At 39.0% G+C, this 21,816-nt stretch overlaps 1 protein-coding gene across 1 annotated transcript in view; it reads left to right on the top strand.

Moving 5' to 3' along the window:
• The window catches only part of NVL (nuclear VCP like), a 41,557-nt gene that overhangs the window by 10,925 nt on the left and 8,816 nt on the right, over positions 1-21,816 (top strand). Inside the window, exons 12-18 of the mRNA XM_072409909.1 lie at positions 94-238; positions 2,600-2,846; positions 3,191-3,409; positions 5,870-5,974; positions 6,315-6,377; positions 7,087-7,206; positions 12,065-12,164. Of these exons, the coding sequence (XP_072266010.1) occupies positions 94-238; positions 2,600-2,846; positions 3,191-3,409; positions 5,870-5,974; positions 6,315-6,377; positions 7,087-7,206; positions 12,065-12,164 (999 nt within the window). The remainder of the gene's footprint in view (positions 1-93; positions 239-2,599; positions 2,847-3,190; positions 3,410-5,869; positions 5,975-6,314; positions 6,378-7,086; positions 7,207-12,064; positions 12,165-21,816) is intronic.

The raw sequence follows: 21,816 nt of genomic DNA, 5'->3' as shown, positions 1-21,816 counted from the left end.
TCTTATCTCGTTCTTCTTGTTTATTCACACAAGCATCCTTCATGGGTTCTTACAGAATAGTTTGCTGACCATTTTCTCTTTTTTTCCTATTAGATTTAAATAACCTGGAGGTAACTGCTCAGGTTCTTGTCATTGGCGCCACTAACCGCCCAGATTCTCTGGACCCTGCGCTTCGTCGTGCTGGGAGGTTTGACAGAGAAATCTCTCTGGGAATTCCAGATGAGAAAGCCAGACAGAGGTAATGCTGGCAAGTTGCATTAAGGTTCACAGTATGTTTTACAGTATGTCAAGCTGGAAAAAGTCAGGAGCTGCTAAACAACTTTAGGTTTCTCCCAACATTTGGTTTAGAGGCCAGAATCCCTTCTGGCAGGCTGTTTTGTTTGGCCTGTGGGATGTAGAACTGAATTACCGGACGGGCAAACCTAACCCTACTTGTCTATGGTCTATGTGGCAACATTGATTGGGTGCAGTCTACAGAGTAGCAAATGCTTGGCTGAGAGTTCTGGGGCACTGCTCCAGCTAAATCAAGCCAGAATTTTTTCACAAGGTCCCAAACCGTGCAAGCTAGCACTTTAACAGTGCCCTGCTGTCACAGCGTTGGTGCCCCTAACATTCCAGGAGGGACACCAGCTCCCCAACAACCCACTGTGCAAACCAGCCTTCCACAGTGTTTTTTATATATTGTACAGCCCCGTATACTTCTTTATACTGTGTGTCATTTCTTGCCATATTTTTTATGTATTTTGACCCTTCGAATGTTGTAAAATATGAAGTCTTGCCCCAGGGTGCAAAAGGTTGGTGACTTTCCTGAATTAGCACTTTGTACACAGACATTGGCATTCATTTGACCTTTGCTTTATCATTTCAGAAGGAAAACATTAGACGTGATAGCAAATCTGCTTGCACATAACATTAGATAAAGATGAAAAAATGTACTTTTACAAGGGCAATTTCAAGAGTTACATTATCTTTGTCTAAAAAGTACCTGTGGGAAGGTTATGCATCACTTTCAAATTAATCTTTATGTTCTCAAAAAGCCTCTTGGATCTTGGCTTATGCTAAAGCCTGCAATATACGAGGGGGTGCTGAGAGAAGTTCCTGGCTTTGCCCCTTTCCAGATTAAATAGAAAAATGAGTATGGGGCATGACAGCCTAATATCTTAGGAAAGGAAGGACACTTCTCCCCCAGTGTTTGTGACATCTCAGTGTGAATGTCCTTTGCAGACTTTCCCTGGAGAAACAAAAACTTCATGACGGCCCGTAACTCCAACAACGTGAAACTTGCTTGTGCCTCTGCCATCACAGCTTCTCACTAAAAGAAAAAACAGTTTTAAGAATCGCAAAGACCTGATATATGCACAGTTACATACTAAGATATTAGGCTGTCATATCCCCCCACACTCATTTTTTCTATTTCATCTGGAAGGGGCCAAAGCCAGGAACTTCTCAGCACCCCCTCATATTAGATATAGACCTTGACAATAAGCTTCTCTTTTTTTGCTACCTTTTGGTCTGTAAAACCATTATTACTGTTTTGTTAAATCTTGTTAATCCTTCTTTAAAAATAGTTATATATATATATATATATATATATTTATTTAATATATATTTGAAATATATATATTTATATAATATATAGTCCCTATAATCCTAAGCATGTAATCATCCCCTATCAGTCCACCTCTGTAAACTACAGAACACCATGGTGTGAAGAGAAGAATCCCTGTAAAATACAATTACAATTTTGTTATTATTTGTACTTAAATCATTGTAACCTTCTAAAGCTTGATCACATTCTCTAAAACGTTTAATTATTCAGTGCTAGAAACATGGTGTATACACGATGTAGATTAGGACTAAATTTGATTTTAGGTCCAGGCTGCAGACACACCAGCATCTTCTGTTTAAAATCTAAATGGAAATAAGGATTAACTCTGACAACTACTTTGTTCCCTTCACCATGTGTCCTGTACTTCATTAGTATTGTTATCTTTCACACTTGTAAGGTTTACATGGCACTGTAAAACACTTGCTACTATTTAAAGTGATTCAAGGCATTGCTCTTGCTGTTCTAACGTTATCTGCATATAGAGGCTGTGATAAGCTCTCAATTCTCACATTCAGTGTTATGCTGTTCAGAAGACAATGCAATAGTTACTTGGGCATCATCCAGGGTTGCCATTGATATTCTGGGCTCAGAGATGACATGATGATCTGTGTCAAACATTTGGTTCTGTTTTATAAATTTCTGACACAGATCAGCTTCTGCAGCCTCTCACCTTGTCACTTGCCATAGTAATGCATTCTGATCATGGGGGGAGAGGAGACTGAAGACTTCTCTTGCAGCTGACTGATGTCCACTTAGCCTAGGTTATGTTACTGGGCTGATGTGCAAGGAAGGTTTTGCAATGATAAACACTACACTCTTTTTACTAAATTATAATGTTGACGTATATTATGACCTCGATATATACTTTTTTTTCCCACATGAAAAATTCATTCAAATCCAACATTAAAATGTATTTATAAATTGTTACTTTGTGAGAGATTTTAGTTTTATCATCTAATTGTCTCTTTCTCTTTATGTACAACTACACAGGATTTTGCAGACCTTGTGCAGAAAACTGAGGCTCCCAGAATCCTTTGATTTCCAGCGTCTGGCTCATCTGACACCAGGGTATGTCGGTGCCGACTTGATGGCCCTGTGTCGGGAGGCAGCAATGGGCGCTGTGAACAGAGCGTTGATTCAGCTGCGGGAGAGTAAACCGGATGAGGCTCCAGCAGAAGCCAGCTCCACACCAGAAGAAACGTCCAAGTTAAAAGTCCAGGCTGGACAACCAAATCAGGTATACTTCTAAGCACTTTCAAATAGTGCAAGTACTTAAATTTTATTTTGTATAAGCTTTTTGCAGTCCATGTGTAGCAGGAATCAAAGAGGACATGGAAAATGGAATCCAAGGGGCTAAATGGGTGTGCTTGAGTGCACAGTGCATGATGATAATAGCAGAGGACAGTTTTACATGGAAATTAGCTTTTCCTTGTGCTTTATTTTTTTCATTGTCTAGTCATGAAATTTGGGAGAATGATACCTTTAAACCTTCCCTTGTATACCGGGCAGTGCTGTGTGTAAATGAGTAAATACCCTCCTTCATAAAGGGGTGAAGGATTACTTTGCTATGTTTTTCTACAGGATGAGCTGCAGCGACTACTCGAGTTCCTTAAGGAAGAGACCCCATTTCCAGAGGAGCATCTCCAGGGCCTCTGTATCGAGATGTCAGACTTTCTGAGTGCCCTACCTGCCGTACAACCTTCTGCCAAAAGAGAGGGTTTTGCCACTGTGCCAGACGTGACTTGGGCAGACATAGGAGCTCTGGAGGAGATCCGAGAGGAGCTGACGATGGCCATACTGGTGAGTTCTGAGCAAATTTTTACTGGTAAAAAACATATGCCAGGGATGTCAAACTCAAATACAGAGGGCCAAAATTAAAAAAATTGGACAAAGTTGCGGCCTAAACTTTAAATTTATTGAAAAAACAATGAATCTCAATAAGCAGAAACAAGAACACATGAGAAGAGCATGCAGTAATATGCAGTGGATTGGTCTAAATAATTTAGATCAATCCACTGCATATTACTGCATGCTCTTCTCATGTGTTCTTGTTTTTTCCTATTGAGATTCGTTGTTTTACTTTACTAGAGAATGCAATGTGAAATCAAATTAATTGCTGCATTCATTTGGTTTCACATTGCATTCTCTGGCACATTAAAACAATTAATAAAGCAATAGCTCTATGATAATTCCTGATAATAATAATCCTGATTATTCCTAATTATTGACCTTACCTGTCAGTATAAACTCCGCGGGGTCCACGCATAGACTGCTGTTCAGTAGACATGAGTGATGCTGCTACTACAATTCCCGGCATCACTTGCGTTTATAAAATGCGGGGCCATGCATATACCACGCATAGGCTGCTGCTCTAAAGACGCGAGTGATGCCGGGAATTGTAGTAGCGGCATTGTACTCACGTCTATGGAACAGCAGCTTAATATGAACTGCAGCTGTCCCGCCATTACTACGGATTGCAGTAGCGGCAGGCCAGCTGCAATTCGTATTAGGAATTCTTTTGGGGGCAAAAAAAAGGAAGTGCCGGGCCAGCTTTGGCCCCCGGGCCAGAGTTTGACACCCCTGCCATATGCTGACTTACAGAGACTGGTCAGTTGTTCCCATTCAAGGAGGCCATAACTTTGGCTGCGTACGCACATGCAGTAATTGTTGTTGGAAAGGATCTTTCCCAATCCTTTCCAACGATAAAACACCTCACGATGCATGAATGAGCGATGTACATACAGTGCCGTTCTATGAAGAAGGGAGGGGAAAAACGACAAAGCGACACCTCAATGTGCTCCTCTTCACTTTCATTACGATCGTTCGTCGTCTGTGGATCTGCCAGGATGAACTGAGGCCAGATTCTCGTCCGATATCGGCTAAGGCGATTATCGAACGAAAAACGTCTAACGTGTGTATGTAGATTTAATTGCTATTCATTTTTCTTCAACAATAGAGCAGTGGATTGTTTTGAAGTCTGAAACCTTTCTGAGACAAGCAGTGCTGGTAAAGACTGGTGGATAAAGTGTAAAGCCATTTCCATTTTGTATTTAGTGAACCATGCATGGTGCTTCCGATAGCAAATACATGTAAAAGCCTCTCTGCCACACCAAGGTACCTTGGAAAAGATGTGATCCCTCATATGCGAAATATATAGAAGTGAACAGAGAACAAGCTTGCATGAAGGCTGATCCCTCACTACACAAACATCTTTGCTTGTCAGCTGAAGCCAGATCTATGTTTGTGCATTACAATACAAATGTCCCGTAGCTGGAAACTTGGAAAGTTTAGAGTTGGGTACCAAAACAATAAGCAGTGCCTTGACAAAGCAATGTAGCTTTCATATGTATTATGCATGAAGGCTCCTAAACTCTGTTTTTACCTGAGTACCATTTTTTCAGCAAGCTTGATAGTGATCTGGGGACTCCTGTGTACTATACATTGTCCTGCTTATGAGAACCTTTCCCAAACAGATCAGAAGAGCTGCCATTGTTTTTGGTAGTTAAACCTGTTAAGTCTGTGTTGATATTCAGCTCTCAGACAGGTAGGCATGAAAAGCAAACACTTAAAGGTGCCGTATTGTAGGCGCTCATATTTTGTAGAACTTCTCAGAAGCCCCAGAGTTTACACTGGAAACATTTTTTTATTTACACCCTTAACATATTTGACTGCAGACAATATTGCAGATTTGTTTGATCTGTAAGATATTTACAGTACATGTTGCTTTAACCTTCATAGGCACAATTTAACGTTAATGCTTTGGGCCTTTTTATCGAGTTATTCAGGTGCATGTGGTCATTACCTAGGGTGTCTAACATTTGATATGCCCATTCCACCAGACTGACATCTTCCCATTTATAAGGCATTTTAATATTGCATAAATGTTTCTTGAAGCCAGCTTACTGCTCGCATTAGGGCTAAGAGGTGTACTAAGGCAAAGTGCTGTAATGTTTTCATGTAACTGTGTAAAGGTTGCATTTTCTAATTAATAATTCAAACAAAATGTGATTTTGTTTATTTTTTTTTTTTTTTTTTTTTTTTTACAAAACAAAAAGGAAAACAAAGATTAGTGATATGAGAAGTAGATTAACAAAAGGCTCCAGCTGGTGTTTTACTTGCAGGCCCCCCTGGCTGTGGGAAAACATTGCTTGCAAAAGTAAGATGATCTTTGTTTTTTTTAAATGTGTTTTTTTTCTAATTAATAATTCAAACAAAATGTGATTTTTTTTTTTTTTTTTTTTTTTTTTTTTTACTATCCAGGCTCCTGTAAGGAATCCAGAACAATTCAAGGCTTTGGGTCTTATGGCTCCAGCTGGTGTTTTACTTGCAGGCCCCCCTGGCTGTGGGAAAACATTGCTTGCAAAAGTAAGATGATCTTTGTTTTTTTTAAATGTGTTTTTGTTGCAGTTTCTTCAGCCAAATCTGCAGTTTGTGACATAAACGTGTCTGGGTTGCTACTGCTTAAAAATATTAAACAATAAAAAAAATACAAATCCTTGTTATTGCAATAGAGGTTCCCGCATATGTTACTTACTTGACATACAGCAATCTGCTCCAGAGAGTTGTTGAAATCTCAGGGTTTGAGCCCTGTGTCTTTATCTGTATTACAATTGCATAGTCTGTATAGTCAGGGTTATCATATGTATGTGTGAAAAGTATAAAAAAAATCACACCTTTCTAACAAATTTTTCTTTTGTTTTATCAGGCAGTTGCCAATGAATCTGGACTCAACTTTATTTCAGTAAAGGGTCCCGAGCTGCTAAATATGGTGAGTTTTGTACATGGTGGGTCCTCCCCTACAACCTAAGTGAACTGTTAATGCCAAAATTGAAACAGTTTAAAGTTTATTAAAGGCAAAAAATGAGGACACGCTTCTTAAAGAGACACTGTAACTGTGCCAATGCAGCGAAAAGTGATAATGTTTGTGTAAATGACTTTTCCCTTCCCAGTATACTAACCTTATCTGTGCTCCCTCCCAGCACAATGCTCCCCTGCAGCCAGCAAGCGTACCCAGCACTTGTGGGCATTAGGTAGTATGTGTGACCCGCTCCCCTGTGCCAGAACCCAGGCATAGCAGCTATCACATGACCTAGGGAGTGATGCCACCACTATCCTGGGTCACTGACACACTAGATTTCAGTGCAGGCTATGGAAGAGAATGAAGCTATGAGGGAGAACAGGATACTTATCACTTAAAAAAGTATCGCCATTGGAAAATCATCCCTCACTTCTTATTCCACTGACATTTTACATTTCCCGTTATCTTCTTTTCCAGTATAAAAATGGTCATAAAGTCTGCACATAAATAATTATGACGCCATTACTTTTTCATAGTATTTTTTTGGGTTTGCAAAGGCGCATACAATGGGTTTATATTCTTCTGTGGTCATTAAAGAATACATTTAAGTGAAAGTTGTTCTTGGAGTTCAGTTTCTGACAGTGTTCATGCCTTCCATCCATTTGTCTTTATTTTCCAGTACGTTGGTGAAAGTGAACGAGCTGTTCGTCAGGTTTTCCAAAGGGCTTCAAACTCTTCCCCCTGCGTAATATTTTTTGACGAAATTGACGCTTTGTGTCCTCGAAGGTCTGGTATTGATGTAAGTTTTTTTCTTTTTAACTTATACGCACAAACATACTTTGTTTCATTAAGCTGTAAAATTTGATATACATTGTAAATATGTAATCTATTAAAAGAGAAATTTTGAAGATTTATTTCAAGACAAAAAAAAAAAGTGTCCTGCCAATGTCATCCAATTAACTTTCGACCCGCTGTAAAAGTCTATGAAGGTATTATTGATATGAGTTTTATTACTGTTTCCCATGGAGTGAACCTGTCTGCCAACTTTTACTAAAAAAGGATTTTCACTTTAAAAGTTTGAGTTTTTTTTTTTTACTTATTAGGGTAATACTAGGCGACTTTTGACTTTGATTTTATATGGAACATCTTAAAAAGATTATCACTTTCTTCTAATTTTGTGCTGAATACCCTCTGTTCTTAAAGGATATACTTTTTTGTAATAAAGTGTTTGTCTGCTTGTTGCCCAAATCCACCCCCAGCGAATGTCCAAGCTTGTTCCTGCACAGTTATTGCTGCCTATAACTCCCTTTGATAGCATGTGTCCTATAAAAAGTAACCTGCTGTGAGGTTAGTATCTACTCCTATATGTATACCACCCAATAACAAATCTCTCTCAATTTCACATCCCCCTTCTATTGTGTACTGCTTCTCCCCTACATCCTTTAGAAGTTGCAAGGGGTTCCTTGAGCTATGAACAATTTTCTGTGTCTCAGATCAGTTTATTACCTTATTCTAGCTATCTGTAACGGTGACATTCTTCCCACTGGCCAGCAATGTAATTGGCATTCATTTTACTGACCGCCACACTAATTTACTGTAACCTGTGGCTATAGCAATTATAGAAGGGGCTCTCTGAAGATTTTTTCAAGGAGTTCATTCATGGTAAAAAGATCTAGAAACACTGTCTTAGATTGCAAGCTCTTTCGGGCAGGATCTTCTCCTCCTACTCCTGTGTCACTGTCTGTATCTGTCTGTCATTTGCAAACCCTATTTATTGCAGCGCTGCGTAATATGTTAACGCTTTATAAAGAGTTATAAAAAGTTTAATAATAACAAGAATCCCTTTCCCTAGTTACTTAAAACTATAGGTCCATCCCAATGCAATCTGAACTTTTATGGTTGCCCTGTCATTGAAATTTTCGCACAACAGGAATCAACAAGGCACATGTCTCATTGATATCTTCAAGTAAAAAGAATTCCATTCTTACCAATATTAAAATAAAAAGAATCCGCTCCCAACCTAAGCAGCTTGGATGACACACTACCAACCATTCCACACTGTATAAAAAGTGGAAATTAAATAATTAAAAACAACAAATAAAAATATTAATATTTTTTTTCACATCTGTATTTGCAGATACATTAAAAGGCTTTCGTTACCTGTATGGGTCCAGCCTTTAAACTGTAAAGTTCAGAACACTTTTACTGTTCGCATAAATTGTGACAGGTGCACTTTAGGAAAACATTTCACCTGTCCCAATGGTAAAAGTGTTCTGAACTTAATAGTAAAGGCTGGATCCATATGGGTAACAAAAGCCTTTAATGTATCTACATGGTCATTGCATTGTAATAGTATATTTACATACAGCTGAGACATAACCGCAAACACCACCTTATGAAAATATTTTCCTATGAACAGGGAGCCTTGTTTTCTTTCAATGAAGCTAATGACATACAATTCAGACTGACATTGGGCTCATGTTAGGAGCTGTGTATAGGCCTAGGCTTTTTTATTCTGTTATTAATTATCTTGACAGATAGAATAGGGAGTCAGTTTGCCAATTTCAGAGCTGTACAATGTGTAAATAATGGTAATAAGATAAATGAGAAATGAAAATAAAAAAAATTATTTAAAGTACCCAAGTCTAGCCCCCAATTCAAGGAAATTTCATTTATTAAAATATCATCTTAATTCATATCTAAACCCATAAATATACATGTAAAATATTGTAGCTCCCCAATCCTTGGATGCAGTGGCTTCATGAATTTCCTATTTGTTTCCCAAAAGCTCCTTATATTCCTCCCTCCACCACTTCTTTTTGCTAGTATTGCAAAAAGAAAAGTATGCAAATTCCTTTTTTTAACTATTTTCTCTTTACAATGGAGGGGATGCTCTTTTGGGTGTACACAACACTATCTGTATAGGTCAGTATTCTGTGGATTCTAGCAGTAACAGAATGGGCCTGATTTATTAAAGCTCTCCAAGGCTGGGGAGGATACACTTTCATTAGGGAAGCTGGGTGATCCAGCAAACCTGGAATGGAGTTCTTCAAAGTAATTTGCTAGCAAATATTTTGAATCCTCTACCAGATCCATTCCTGGTTTGCTGGATCACCCAGCATATATATATATATATATATATATATATATATATATATATATATATATATATATATATATATATATATATATAACAACAATATATATTGTATATAATGTGTATAATGTATTAAAATATAAATTTAAATTATAAATATATATGTGTATAATGTAGTAAGTTATAAATGTGTTACCTTTGCAATACTCACACACCATACTGTATCTGTAGAGGAGCACTGTGGATGTCACGCTGGACTGCTTTCCTGAGTAAACATTTTTGTTTAGGGTTTTAGATACAGTTCAACTCTATGAATTTGGTGGTATATGTCTGCAGTATTTTAAGAGGCGCCTACATTATTAAAAAAAAAAGTGCTATTGTGCATAAACCCAAGCAAAGGTTTTTCTTGCAGTATGTTGTATGCAATGTTAAAGTAACATGGACTTTTCCCTTACTGAAACTGATACATTAGTGCTCTGACTATATTAAAATGACCATACATTTACACTGACTGCGTGTCAACGTTTTATAGACAAACCAACATAGTTTAAGTCATCCGCACCAAGGACCTAAAGTGCAAATCAAACAAGCAGCAACGAGGAAACATGTACATTCCTCTATATGAAATTGCAATGTTTTGAGACAAAATAAACGGCTCTTTTTTTAGCATGGAATACAGAGAGAACATAACCAGAAATTCCCTTAGTCATGTGAAATACCCAAAACACTTCGATTGGCATCTGTCCAAAGTTACACGGGCAATTTCACAAGGTGGATTATGCACTTTATCCCGCCGCTTGCTTCATTTGCACTTGTAAAGAACAACCTGTATGGACTGAATATTGAACTGTATACATGCTTAGAATGGAAGACTTTTGTCCTGTTGGAAAACTGCCTAATTCATGCCATTAGTCTGTTGTGTTTATAGACATAGCATTGATTATATAGTGTATCTCAGTTCACTTCATTGTATGATAAGCTTTATAGATTATATTATAATCATGGTAATGCTATACATCAGGGGTGTCAAGTACACACAGGGCCAAAATTAAAAACTCTAAAACTTGAATTTTTTAAAAAAAAGAGGAAGTAATTCCTTTGAATTAAATATAAAACATTTAAGTTATTGCTTAACATGCAATCTAGAACAAGAACATACTTGGCAATGCAATGTAAGCACAAATTGGCCCCTAGCTACAGTTCTTGAATAGATTTAAATAAAGATGGCTTGAATGTTAATAATCAATTGACACCAAGAAATGAAATGAATGTTACACATGTATAAGTTATGTGCTCATATCTGATATCTACAAAACTCTTGTTAGAAAAGTCTGGGCAGGCGGGCCAGATGCCATTCATTTTCTCAAAATCCTCGGGGGTCCATACATGCAGGAAGAAAGAGATAAGTTTACTTTAAACTAAAGCTAGGTACACACGTGCAATAATTGCGTTCGAAAACGAACTACTAACGAATATGCACGATTATTTTCAAATATAATCCACCAATAATGTATGCATGCTAGATACGATCGTTTGAACTATGCAGGAAGTGACACGTAAAGCAGAAAGTGTACTTCAGAACCATCCACGATCACTGAACAACCGAACACACAATAGATAGCGAACAATCGTCGCCCAAGTAGATCCACCGGGATGGTCGTTTGTTTCCAGCGACAATCATCGGCATCGTTGTGCACTCTTTTTGTTAACGCTTATTGGACAAACAGTCGTTAGTTGTTCATTTTCAACGATAATTATTGCACGTCTGTACGCAGCTTTAGGCTACATACAAAAGCTTGATTATTTTCGTTAGAAAAAACAATTGAAAGATGACTGAATGAGCGCAGTTCAGTGGAAAGGGGAGAATAAGGGAGTGGCACCCCGCTTCACTCTCCTACCTTCACTTCCATTGAGGTCGTTCCTGTTCTGTTGTTTATGAATCTGCCAGGACAGATCCATCAACGTCATCGGACAACTTCTGTACACACGTCAGACTCTTGTCTGAGATGAGTCCGACTACTCGTATTGCATCTAACGTGTGTACATCTCGTGCATCATCTGTACCTTTTAGCCTCCCCTTGCAAATACTTACTGACCGTACCCTGTAAAATTATCTCTGCATCTTTGTAGTAAAAGCCTTTTAAACTTCTGTGGTGTCGTCACTTGGGGAACAGCTCCATAGAAGTCTGAGGATGTTCTGCATGGGCACATCCTGCAAAAAAGAAGAGTTGCTGTATTAGAGTTGCTCGATTTATTTTTAAGCTGGGTGGGAATAAACTGTAGTCAGGTGTAGCCCCATGACCCAACTTTTCAGTAACCACCCAAAAACAGCTGGGTGGCTACTGAAAAGTGCCGGGCGGTGCGCCCAGCTAAAAGGTGCAAAACAATGGGGTATTTTTGGGTCTGCCAACAACTACACCTTACAGGTAAACTTAATCAGTTTCAAGCATGTTTTGATGTTTCATAATGATGGCCTTGTGCTGTGATTCCAGTTGTCATCTCTCTGTAAAAGGTTTCACTTGTTTTTTCTCAGACCTTTTCTTTTTCTTTTGTCTTACAGTCAGGAGCCAGCGTGAGAGTTGTTAATCAGTTGCTGACCGAAATGGACGGACTGGAAACCAGACGTCAAGTTTTTATCATGGCTGCCACTAACCGTCCAGGTGAGCTACAACAGGCAATAATATATAGAAATCAATGCAAACTTCTACTTTAATCCCCTCCTGTTCTTCAACTTGAGTGTGTGCTGTTGCATATTTCTGCTGTCCTTTAGGTTTTCATGCTGCGATAGTCCTTCAAAGCAATCCTTGTTAATATGCTGATGTTAAAAAAGGCTTAAAATAAGTAGTTATTGTAAATATTAGGTAATGCTTTAGCCTCCAGGTCTGCATGCTTTTCAGGTTGGCTTCTGGATGATTCTACAGGCTTTTGTTGTGTGAATAATCACACAGTGAAACTCGCATTCCTTTCTGGGAAATGGCAATGACCGTGTACAGTAGGTGGGTTTGTTTGACTTGGTATTCTGCTGTTATGTGTGGATGAAAAACAAACTTAGACAAGAAGGCAGGGACTATATATTAAAAAAAAAATGTAAACATAAGAACCTTCACACATACAACAATTGTTGCTGGACAGCGATGTTTAGTTGTATAGGAAGGGATGAGCAGGAGGCGCCCTTCTGCACCCTTCCCAATAGGAAATGGCAATTATTCCTTTTGGTCATTTTCCAATATGGCAGAACGGATCAATATACAGCCGTGAAGGACAGCTGAACAGATTTTTGCCTGAAAATCAACATTGCTTTAGCCCCCCTAAATTCTAGGAACATTACTGGAGATGGATTTTTCACCATAGAAATGCAGAAAGCTTGTAAATGTGGTGCAATGCAACCAATCATTTACATTTTTTTAAAGAAATGAGTTTATATATTCTACCTTGCATAATCGTGTTATGTAACCAGGACAGGTAATCTTACAACCCAAGTTAGCACAATTGTACATAAGCTAATAACTTAATTTTACCAATGTGATCTGATGTCTATATGACATCCCAATGTTCTGGATCAGCTACTCCCCAACTTTGACTGCCATTTGTAAATTGCAGAGCTGCTGTTAGAGGGCTTTCTTTAGTTATCGCTGAAGCAATTATCTCCTCAGTCGCTTTTAGTTGGGCGCACTACCCGGCATGTTTCAGTTACCATCCGGCTGTAGTAAAGAGTGCACTATGTGAGATTTTTGTTGTGGCACAATTTATTATTTTGTGGGTATAAGACTGTGGCACATTTATTCTGTGTATGCAGCAGGAGGCTCTGGTTCAAGGTAACTATTCCTCATAATGCCTCTCCCACTGTTAGCACAACATGACCTGACCCAAAACTAGCTGCAGCATGTCACATCATTTCTTTCTTTTACAAGCGTGCAATGTAAATAAAAATCACTCACAAAGCATTAAATGAGTATACTATTGTATCTTGTTCCAGTTGTACCCGTTATTATAAAATAAACCATTCTGTTCATGCAATTTTTTAGTGATTGGTGGTGGGGACATTGCAAGCAATGCTGCACAAATTAGATTAGGACTTTTTTCTTTTTTATTTCCCCAAGTCGCACAGGTATTTTTTAGGAGACATGTTCTTTAAGAAGGCTAATTAACATTTGCCTGCTGCAACATTACTCTCTTACAGACTGGACCATTCACTATGCAACTACTTCCTTGCAAGGGAGGGAGATTCTGCAGCATTTTAGCCAACAATTAAGCTGTAGAAGAAAGTTTATGATCTATTCAGCAGTCTTGTATCAAAACCACAGCAACGTCTAGTCTACCATTTTCTCTAGAATCTCTACTAGACCCACTTGCTGCCTGCTCCCCTGTTGGTTAGTTTTCCCTAAGTTTCTGCCACAGGGACACGACTTGCGCCTCTTCCCTTGTGGAGACACAATGTCAATTATTATCTTTAAATTAGTCCTTGTCATGTCTGCAGAGTCTGCTCAGGAATTACTAGGGCACATATTACCTTGGAGAACACATTATATAAGGAAAAAGACTAGACCGCACAAGACGTGGGCTTCTTCTCTGGATGTAAATGTCTTTTTCACTTAAAGTAAATTAAGTAGTATAAAATAATTTATTTACATGCTTTGAGTTTTTTGCAGCAATCATTTGACTTCCAGAACAGATTGATCATTTTTTCCCTCCAGGCAGTGAGTGGGATCCTCTTGATAGAAGGTGGGAAGAACGTTTATTATTATCAGACTGTAGGTGACATTGGCTGTTTCCTTTAGCAAACAACGCTTGTAATGTGCCGGATTCAGATCACTAAACTACAGGGGACAGCTATACAAAAGCTATATGTTCATCTTGGTTAGTCACAACCATTTATTGCAAGGACTAAAACCTGGAGAGAACATCCAGCTTGGGTTTGAGCTTTAACTGGAACCTGTATCCAATCATACAGCTCTGATGTGGTATTGGTAGTATTATAATAATTTACCAATGTGTCCTCAAGCTTTGATACTAGTTTTTATCTGTAGGTGGTTGCTTGAAAGCCAGAAAAAAAAATTGCCATGTACAAGACCATGTACATGGGCAATAGTGGCTCAGTGGTTAGCACTCTTGCCTTTGCAGCGCTAGGTCCCAGGTTCGGATCTCGGCCAGGACACTATCTGCATGCAAGTTCTACCCGTGTTTGTGTGAGTTTCCTCCGGGTACTCCTGTTTTCTCCCACATTCCAAAAACATGCAGTTTGGTTAATTGGCTTCGCCCCAAAATTGGCCATAGACTGTGTTAGACATATGACGATGGTAGGGACATTAGATTGTGAGCTCCTTTGAGGGACAGTTAGAAACATGACTTTAGACTTTGTACAGCGCTGCGTAATTTGTGGATTTGAGGGATTGGTATCTCTCCCACCACCCTTGCTGCAAAACTTTGCTCTTTCAAAGCAACACTGAGCAAAGAATCTTTTACGTTTTACACACCTCTGGGAGTGTCAGATGCCGGGCTCCTCGGTGCACACGATGGTACCTACCTCCCGCTGCTTCATCACTGCTGTATAGATGTAGAAACAAACAGGTGAAACCACAGCAGTCTTTCAATTATTACCTGTGACAAAGGTTTTTATAATGAAACCTATAGATAAAAGAAGGGCAGGTTGATAGATATGTTATAGATTACAGCCATATCGTTAACTAAATAGCTTAGTACTTGGTGCTGACAAGTACATGGTTGGTTGAGTGTGGGATATCTAGTATGAAGGTTAACATAACATTTTGCCAAAAATGAAAAAATATACCTAAAAAAAAAGTCAGGAATTGTAATTCAAATATATATATATTACAGCTCACACTACTGCCCTAGACAATGCAAATGCAGCCATCCTTGTTGAAGCATCATGCAGGATCACTTTCACTTCCCCGAGCTGACATGACAGCTATAAAATGATGCAATGCTATCAATTCTAGTTTCTGTGTAGTTCACAAATGTCTGACACTGATCAGTCCTTGCTGCAGCCTCTCAATCTGTGATTTGCTGCAATGTGGGGTTGAAGACCTAGGAAAATTCTTCCTGCAGCCGACTAATACCTTCACCTATACAAGTCACCAGGCTAATTTTTTTTCCAGATTTCATTGCATTTTAAAAATGTATGATTAGCACTTGCTTGCAAGGTCCTTTAGTCTTACTTGCTCTGTGGGCCTTGGTCACCTAATATTATGAACTTTCTGTTCTGGCAGTCTGGATTCGATCAGACCCACTTTCTGCATTGCATTGCTTGGAATTCTTTCTGCAAGTCCCTCATCTAAACCAAAAACATGAACCTCAATCTAAAATATATAAGCATTAGATGAATGTTAGTTTTCAGCTCCTCTGGGCCAGACATAGCTTCATATGGCTTCTAAAATGCTGCAAGATGTTGACAATATTCTCCACTCATTGCAAAGACAAATGGATCCTATAACAGAGTATGGGTTATAGTGAGCACTTCTTTATGTGGTGAATTAAGTATATTTGTTCACCCCTTGTTATTCTCAGTTCTGTTTGCACAGGGATAAGAGTGTTTGGAGGGTTCATTGTTCTGACACTTGTTCAGGCTTAACCTTTGTCACAGGCATTCCAGTAATATTGACACCTATACCTGTGCAGTAGCCATGACCCTCTGTGTGTCAGGCTGGATGGCTGTGAGTAATAGATTAGTTCCTGAGCAATATTAGATAAGGCAGGATTCCAGTAGCTGCTGTTTGCTTTGGAAATGAAGGTCATTGTTAGTTGGATGATGTCCTGGGTCACAATGACCTTTGTATTCTGTGATCGATGGGAAAACTCCAGGTACATACAGTTCATTTACATATATTTCCCAGAAGATAACGTTTGTATTTTATGTACTGCAAATTCTCTTTCAATCGCAGATGTTGGGCAATGACATATAGTGTTCTAATATATATATATATATATATATATATATATATATATATATATATATATATATAGTAGTTACATATCGACTATGCAGAGAGCAAAGCTGTGAGACCTAGAAGGGCCGCTGACTACAGGCTGTGTGCAGAATTGCAGGGGCCGGATACAAGACCAGTCCCCTTGTGTAAGGCTAGGTACACACATCAGATGATTCTCATCCGATTCTCGCCTCAGGCCTGAAATCGAACGAGAATCTGACGTGTGTACAGCAGGCGTTCTCTATCCGTCCTGGATCAATGAAAGGCGAATTACCAAAATGCAAGTAAAGGGGAGAGAGCACAGCGGGGTGCTGCTCCATCGTTCTCCCTTCTCCATAGAGCAGAACGCGACGCATGTATGTATGTAGCGCAGATTCATGCATCTTTCAGTCTTGTCTCATTGGAAAGGATTGTGAAAGATCTGTTCTAACGTGTGTACATGCACGATCAGTTGAAGAAAATCCTGCACGAAGGCAACATTTTACATTCGATTACTGCACAGATTTCTAGAAAACATTTATAAAGCAGGATGCACTTTAATCATTTCAGGGCCAGGCAATCTTCCAAGTTTAGTAAATGACCCCCCGCTCACTTTTGGAGTCATGCAAAGTTTGTAAACGTTTCTGACAACGGGTATCAGTTAGGAATGAGGACGTGGGATAAAGAATAGAATATAGGGGTGGGTGGTGTAAGAAGGCTGATGGGGGTGACATTAACATCAGATATTGCAGCATTGAGATATTGTTGCTGTTGCAATTTCGCAGAAGCTTCTTCTATTATGTATTGTGATTCACTGGACATGACCAGCAGTTTGGATGAGATAAAAGGTCGGCCTGGCTGTCATATGATCTGTCCTAATAGACTTCCTGTGTGCACAGATCATTTAGGGCAAGCAGAAAAAAGAACAAACTAAAAGGACGAGGCAAAATGAAAAAAAAAGGAAAATCAATATTTAGACTTGAGAAATGGAAGCAGATTTAAGTTGTTTTTTTATCATAAAGACTTAACAAAACATTTCACACTATAACAATACTGGCCTATTGGACGTGGAACAACTGAGTTGAAAACAAAATAGGACATACTATACACAACAAAATATAACAAGACATCAGTTCAGAACAAACTACAATTCTTGCATGTATCAAGGAGAAACAACCTCTATAATCAAACTAAACCTTTTATCTGGAAAATTCCCCTATATCCATTCCAAAACCATTTACTCCTTCTATAAAAATCTGAGGGAGATTGAGCCGAACGGAGAGACAGGTTGGGGGTTGGTGGGCTGGAAACTTTAGCTGTCGTATGGAAGTTTTCAGGAACTGGACTAGCAGATTTAGGTTGGACATACAATGTCTGATTTACCCATTTGATTGAGCAGTTCATTTGATTTTTTTCAATTGGATGGATTAGAAATTGATTCTAAATAAGATTGATCAAAAGTGATCCATATCAAAACTTGACCGGTGAGGCTGGATAATTTCTGTTGGATCATGCAAGTATCTGATGAGTCTTTGAGAATTTTTTTTATTGCTTTCTGATTGATCCAAATTTGGAGCCTACATATCCATGATTGCTGGGTTCCTGCACGCGCCCAACCCAGCTTTTTTCACATAGGAGGTATTTATTGGAATTACTACAGAATGGACATCACCTGCCCTGTTTCTGCAATACCAGGTAGTCCCCGGGTTACATACGAGATAGGGACTGTAGGTTTGTTCTTAAGTTGAGTTTGTATGTAAGTCGGAACAGGTACAATATTTTAATCTATGCAATTAGGACAGATGTTTGTCTAAACATATTATTAGGCAGCGTGGTGTCAGTTACTGTATAAAATCCTCACTGTGTGTTAATCACAAAGCAAAAAAAAAAAAAACAAACTAGACATTAATAAACTTCTAGAGCAAAGGAGTCAAACTCAAACACACAGAGGGCCGAAATTAGACTTAGACCAAGTCAGGGGCCAAACTTGAAATTTATTGAAAAAAATCTAGGAAGTTTACTACTTCATCCATACCTAACAAAAACAAACCCCTATATACACACTTTAGAGTTGAGAAGACTAATTTCTATCTGTCTATGCAGGCTGTGTGTTATTCATCCTCTCACATCACAAGTTTGTCTGACACTAAATATTACACTATGCATTCCCTAATGGATTGAAACAAACACAATGCCCCTGGTAGTCAGGCACCATGTGATCATTGCCTAGGCTTTTTGTCACATGATGAGTGTACAGGAACAATGTCTTAGTATTGAAAATTATGGTGTTAGGTGGTAACGCGGGTGGGCGGGCCAGATGTAGTTCATTTTCAGAATTCTTTGGGAGGGGGCAAAAAAAAGACCTTGAGGGCCAAATTTGGCCCTCGGGCCAGAGTTTGACATCCCTGTTCTAGAGCAAGCAGTGCTTTGATACGTAAAAAGAAACAACTGCAGGCTTGGTTATTAAAGAGTTACAAGAGGTTGCAAAAGATTTCTTCTGCAAGTCATGCAAATCAACCCCCTCCCCCCTTCAAGCCTCCCCCTGTTCATTGCTAGTAGTTGTCCATATGTCAGATGTCCTTAACCCGGGGACTACCTGTAATGATCTACCTGATCAAAACTTTTACAAGTGAAACTTTAGTTCCAATTTTAGGTGAGGATAGTTTATTCTTGTTTTCTTGGTGTGCCTGTGGGACAGTAAGTAAAGATAAATCTCCCCCCCAGTGGGACACAGGCAGCAAAATATACCAGCAAATAACATTTTCCTACAGTTTTGTCTTTGGATAAAATAAGACCAATATTGGAAAACAAACACCTTAAGTCTACTACTTTCTATGTTTTAACATCACTGAATGCATTGTACCTGTCCAAAGCCTAAACGTTGCCTTATCCTCCCGCAATGGGAAATTCTGCTCTGAGCCAATCAGGTGCTATTGCACTGCTCAGTACCACCTATCAAGCCATCTTCATGGTCCAATAAGACGAGAGGTGTAGTAGTCCTTGCCCTGCAGTGCGGCAGGAGGTATATGTATCACAAGAGTAGCTGAACGGGATTTCAGATCTTTCTCACACATATATACTGCTGAATCATTTCCAGAGTCGTGCTCTCACACAGGACATGTAAAGCTACGTACACATGTCAGATTTTTATCGCCCGATAATCGGCATCGGCCAATTATCGGGCGAAAATCTGCCGTGTGTACAGTCGGTGTCGTCCATCGTCCGGACGACCAACCTGCCGGATCCACGGACGATGGACGACAGCCGATCCTAATGAAAGTGAAGGGGAGAGCGCGCAGAAGGGTGCCGCTCCGTCGCTCTCCCCCTCCCCTCTCCATAGAGCATGAATGGTGCTGTATGTACAGCACCGTTCATGCATCGTGCACTCCCTTGTCGTTGGAAAGGATCGTGAAAGATCCTTTCCAACGACAAAAATTGGAAGTGTGTACGCAGCTTTACTGATAGTAAATAACGAATACATGGTTTGTAAAACTACAAATGTCTGGTGGTGAATAGCATATGGGTTGTATAGACATTGTGATACTTATGTTCATTTATCTGTTTCTTGGCATACTCTGTTGGTTCTATAAATGTATTACAGCAAACATTTGTTTTACAACAGATGGATACAGCATCACTGGAATTCAGAAAACATCTTTATTAACTTAAGGAGTTCATGTTCCAGCTTGTTAGTGGAGTTTCTTTATACTGGGGGAAGAGTGTGTGCTCCTTTTTATAAATTCAGCTCCAGGCAAGGTTTTTTTCCCAAGTTTCTAAAACAAGAAAAGCAACACCGGCTGCAATATTTGCCGCTTAGCTGTTGCTGTCCCCTGCAGTGATCCTTTTCACAAGTAGTTATTCTCAGTCTTCTAGATAGCAGCTGCCATGGCATCCTGTGAGTGTTAAGCATCATACATCTGACTCTTTAAGGGGGTGACATCATTATACCACCCTATGCTTGCAATTCAGCAAGCTATGCTCACATCATCTTGTTGGTGTCATTCTCCATTATTGCAGACAAGATTCAGGGACCAATGAGCAGCATAAAGACATTGAAAGAGATGAGCTTAAAAAAAGAGAATCCTAGATTGGTTGGGGTGGAAATATTAAATTCTGCCTGGGTAAAACAAAATCTTGCGTTGTACTCATGCATTATCCTTCTCCTATAAATCTGCATGATATCCCAGTTGAACATTTTCCTATGTTGTAAAGGAAGATATACCGGCCCAAATTGGCCATCGGGGCTCTTTCACATAGAGGTTCTTGGCTGCAGGGGACCAATATTCTGCTGCTGCAGATGGACTCACTCTGGCTTCTCTACTGGCCTGTCTTCCTTTGCATTGAAATTGCTGCTTCAGACAGCCAATAGTATGTGTGCACAATACAATACCCCTGAAGAATACCCCTATGTGTGTTAAACAATGTAAAAAAGAACAATGTGGACTAAAGTGTCATGTGACCACATCTTAAAGTGAGTAAAAGAGGAGTTTGGATAGCTTATCTCTTTGAAAAACTGTCCTCATCTCTTCCAACAATCAGCAGAGCAGTATCTCACTGTTTTGTGGTCACTTTTTAGATTGTAAGCTTTTCGGGGCAGGGTCTTCTCCTCCTCGGGTGTCACTGTCTGTATCTGTCTGTCATTTGCTGTATTTAATGTACAGCGCTGTGGAATATGTTGGCGCTATATAAATACTGTTTATTAATAATCATTCTTAACACCAATTGAAACGTTGTCTGATAGTGAGGACCAGTGATCCACTTCTGCAATCCATCTGCTTTACCTAATGGTTTTTTGCATCCCTTTCTCCTTGTGATGTCACCCCGCTGGAGTCTTTAGGGCCCTGCCAGTAAACAACCAGTAGGAAGGGTCCATGTATCTAGACCGCTACATGGAAACCTGAAGAAAGAGCTTCCCATATTCTGCTATCCATAAGATAGAAGACTCTGAAGCAGGTGTTTTATTTGACTACAGAGTTAGGCTATTATTTTGGAATTTTATGTTTATCTCTTTACAACATATAACGGGGCAAATTGCTAGAAGTGTTGGTGTAGGGGGTAAACTTTGATGGAGGAATTCTGGACGGAGATGAGCATTAAACTATGCAAAGAGTGTAATAATACTCATAATGCATGCCTAACCATCTTTGTCTTCCTTATTATTATTATTATTATTATCATTATTAATTGAATAAAAATGTATCAAATAAAATAAAAAATCAAATAAAATTTTTCCTTCAATGGTTCATCTTTTCTTTTCAATCTGTTAATAAGAATCTGACTTTAATAAACTTTATTATTATTTTATTATTATTAATAAACAGGATTTATATAGCACCAACATATTACGCAGCGCTGTACATTAAATAGGGATTGCAAATGACAGACAGTG

This window comes from Pyxicephalus adspersus, chromosome 4 (assembly GCF_032062135.1).
Source record: "Pyxicephalus adspersus chromosome 4, UCB_Pads_2.0, whole genome shotgun sequence".
NCBI classification, from domain to species: domain Eukaryota; kingdom Metazoa; phylum Chordata; class Amphibia; order Anura; family Pyxicephalidae; genus Pyxicephalus; species Pyxicephalus adspersus.
The sequence above is the reverse complement of the archived record's forward strand: the minus strand, read 5'-3'. Positions and strand labels throughout refer to the sequence as shown.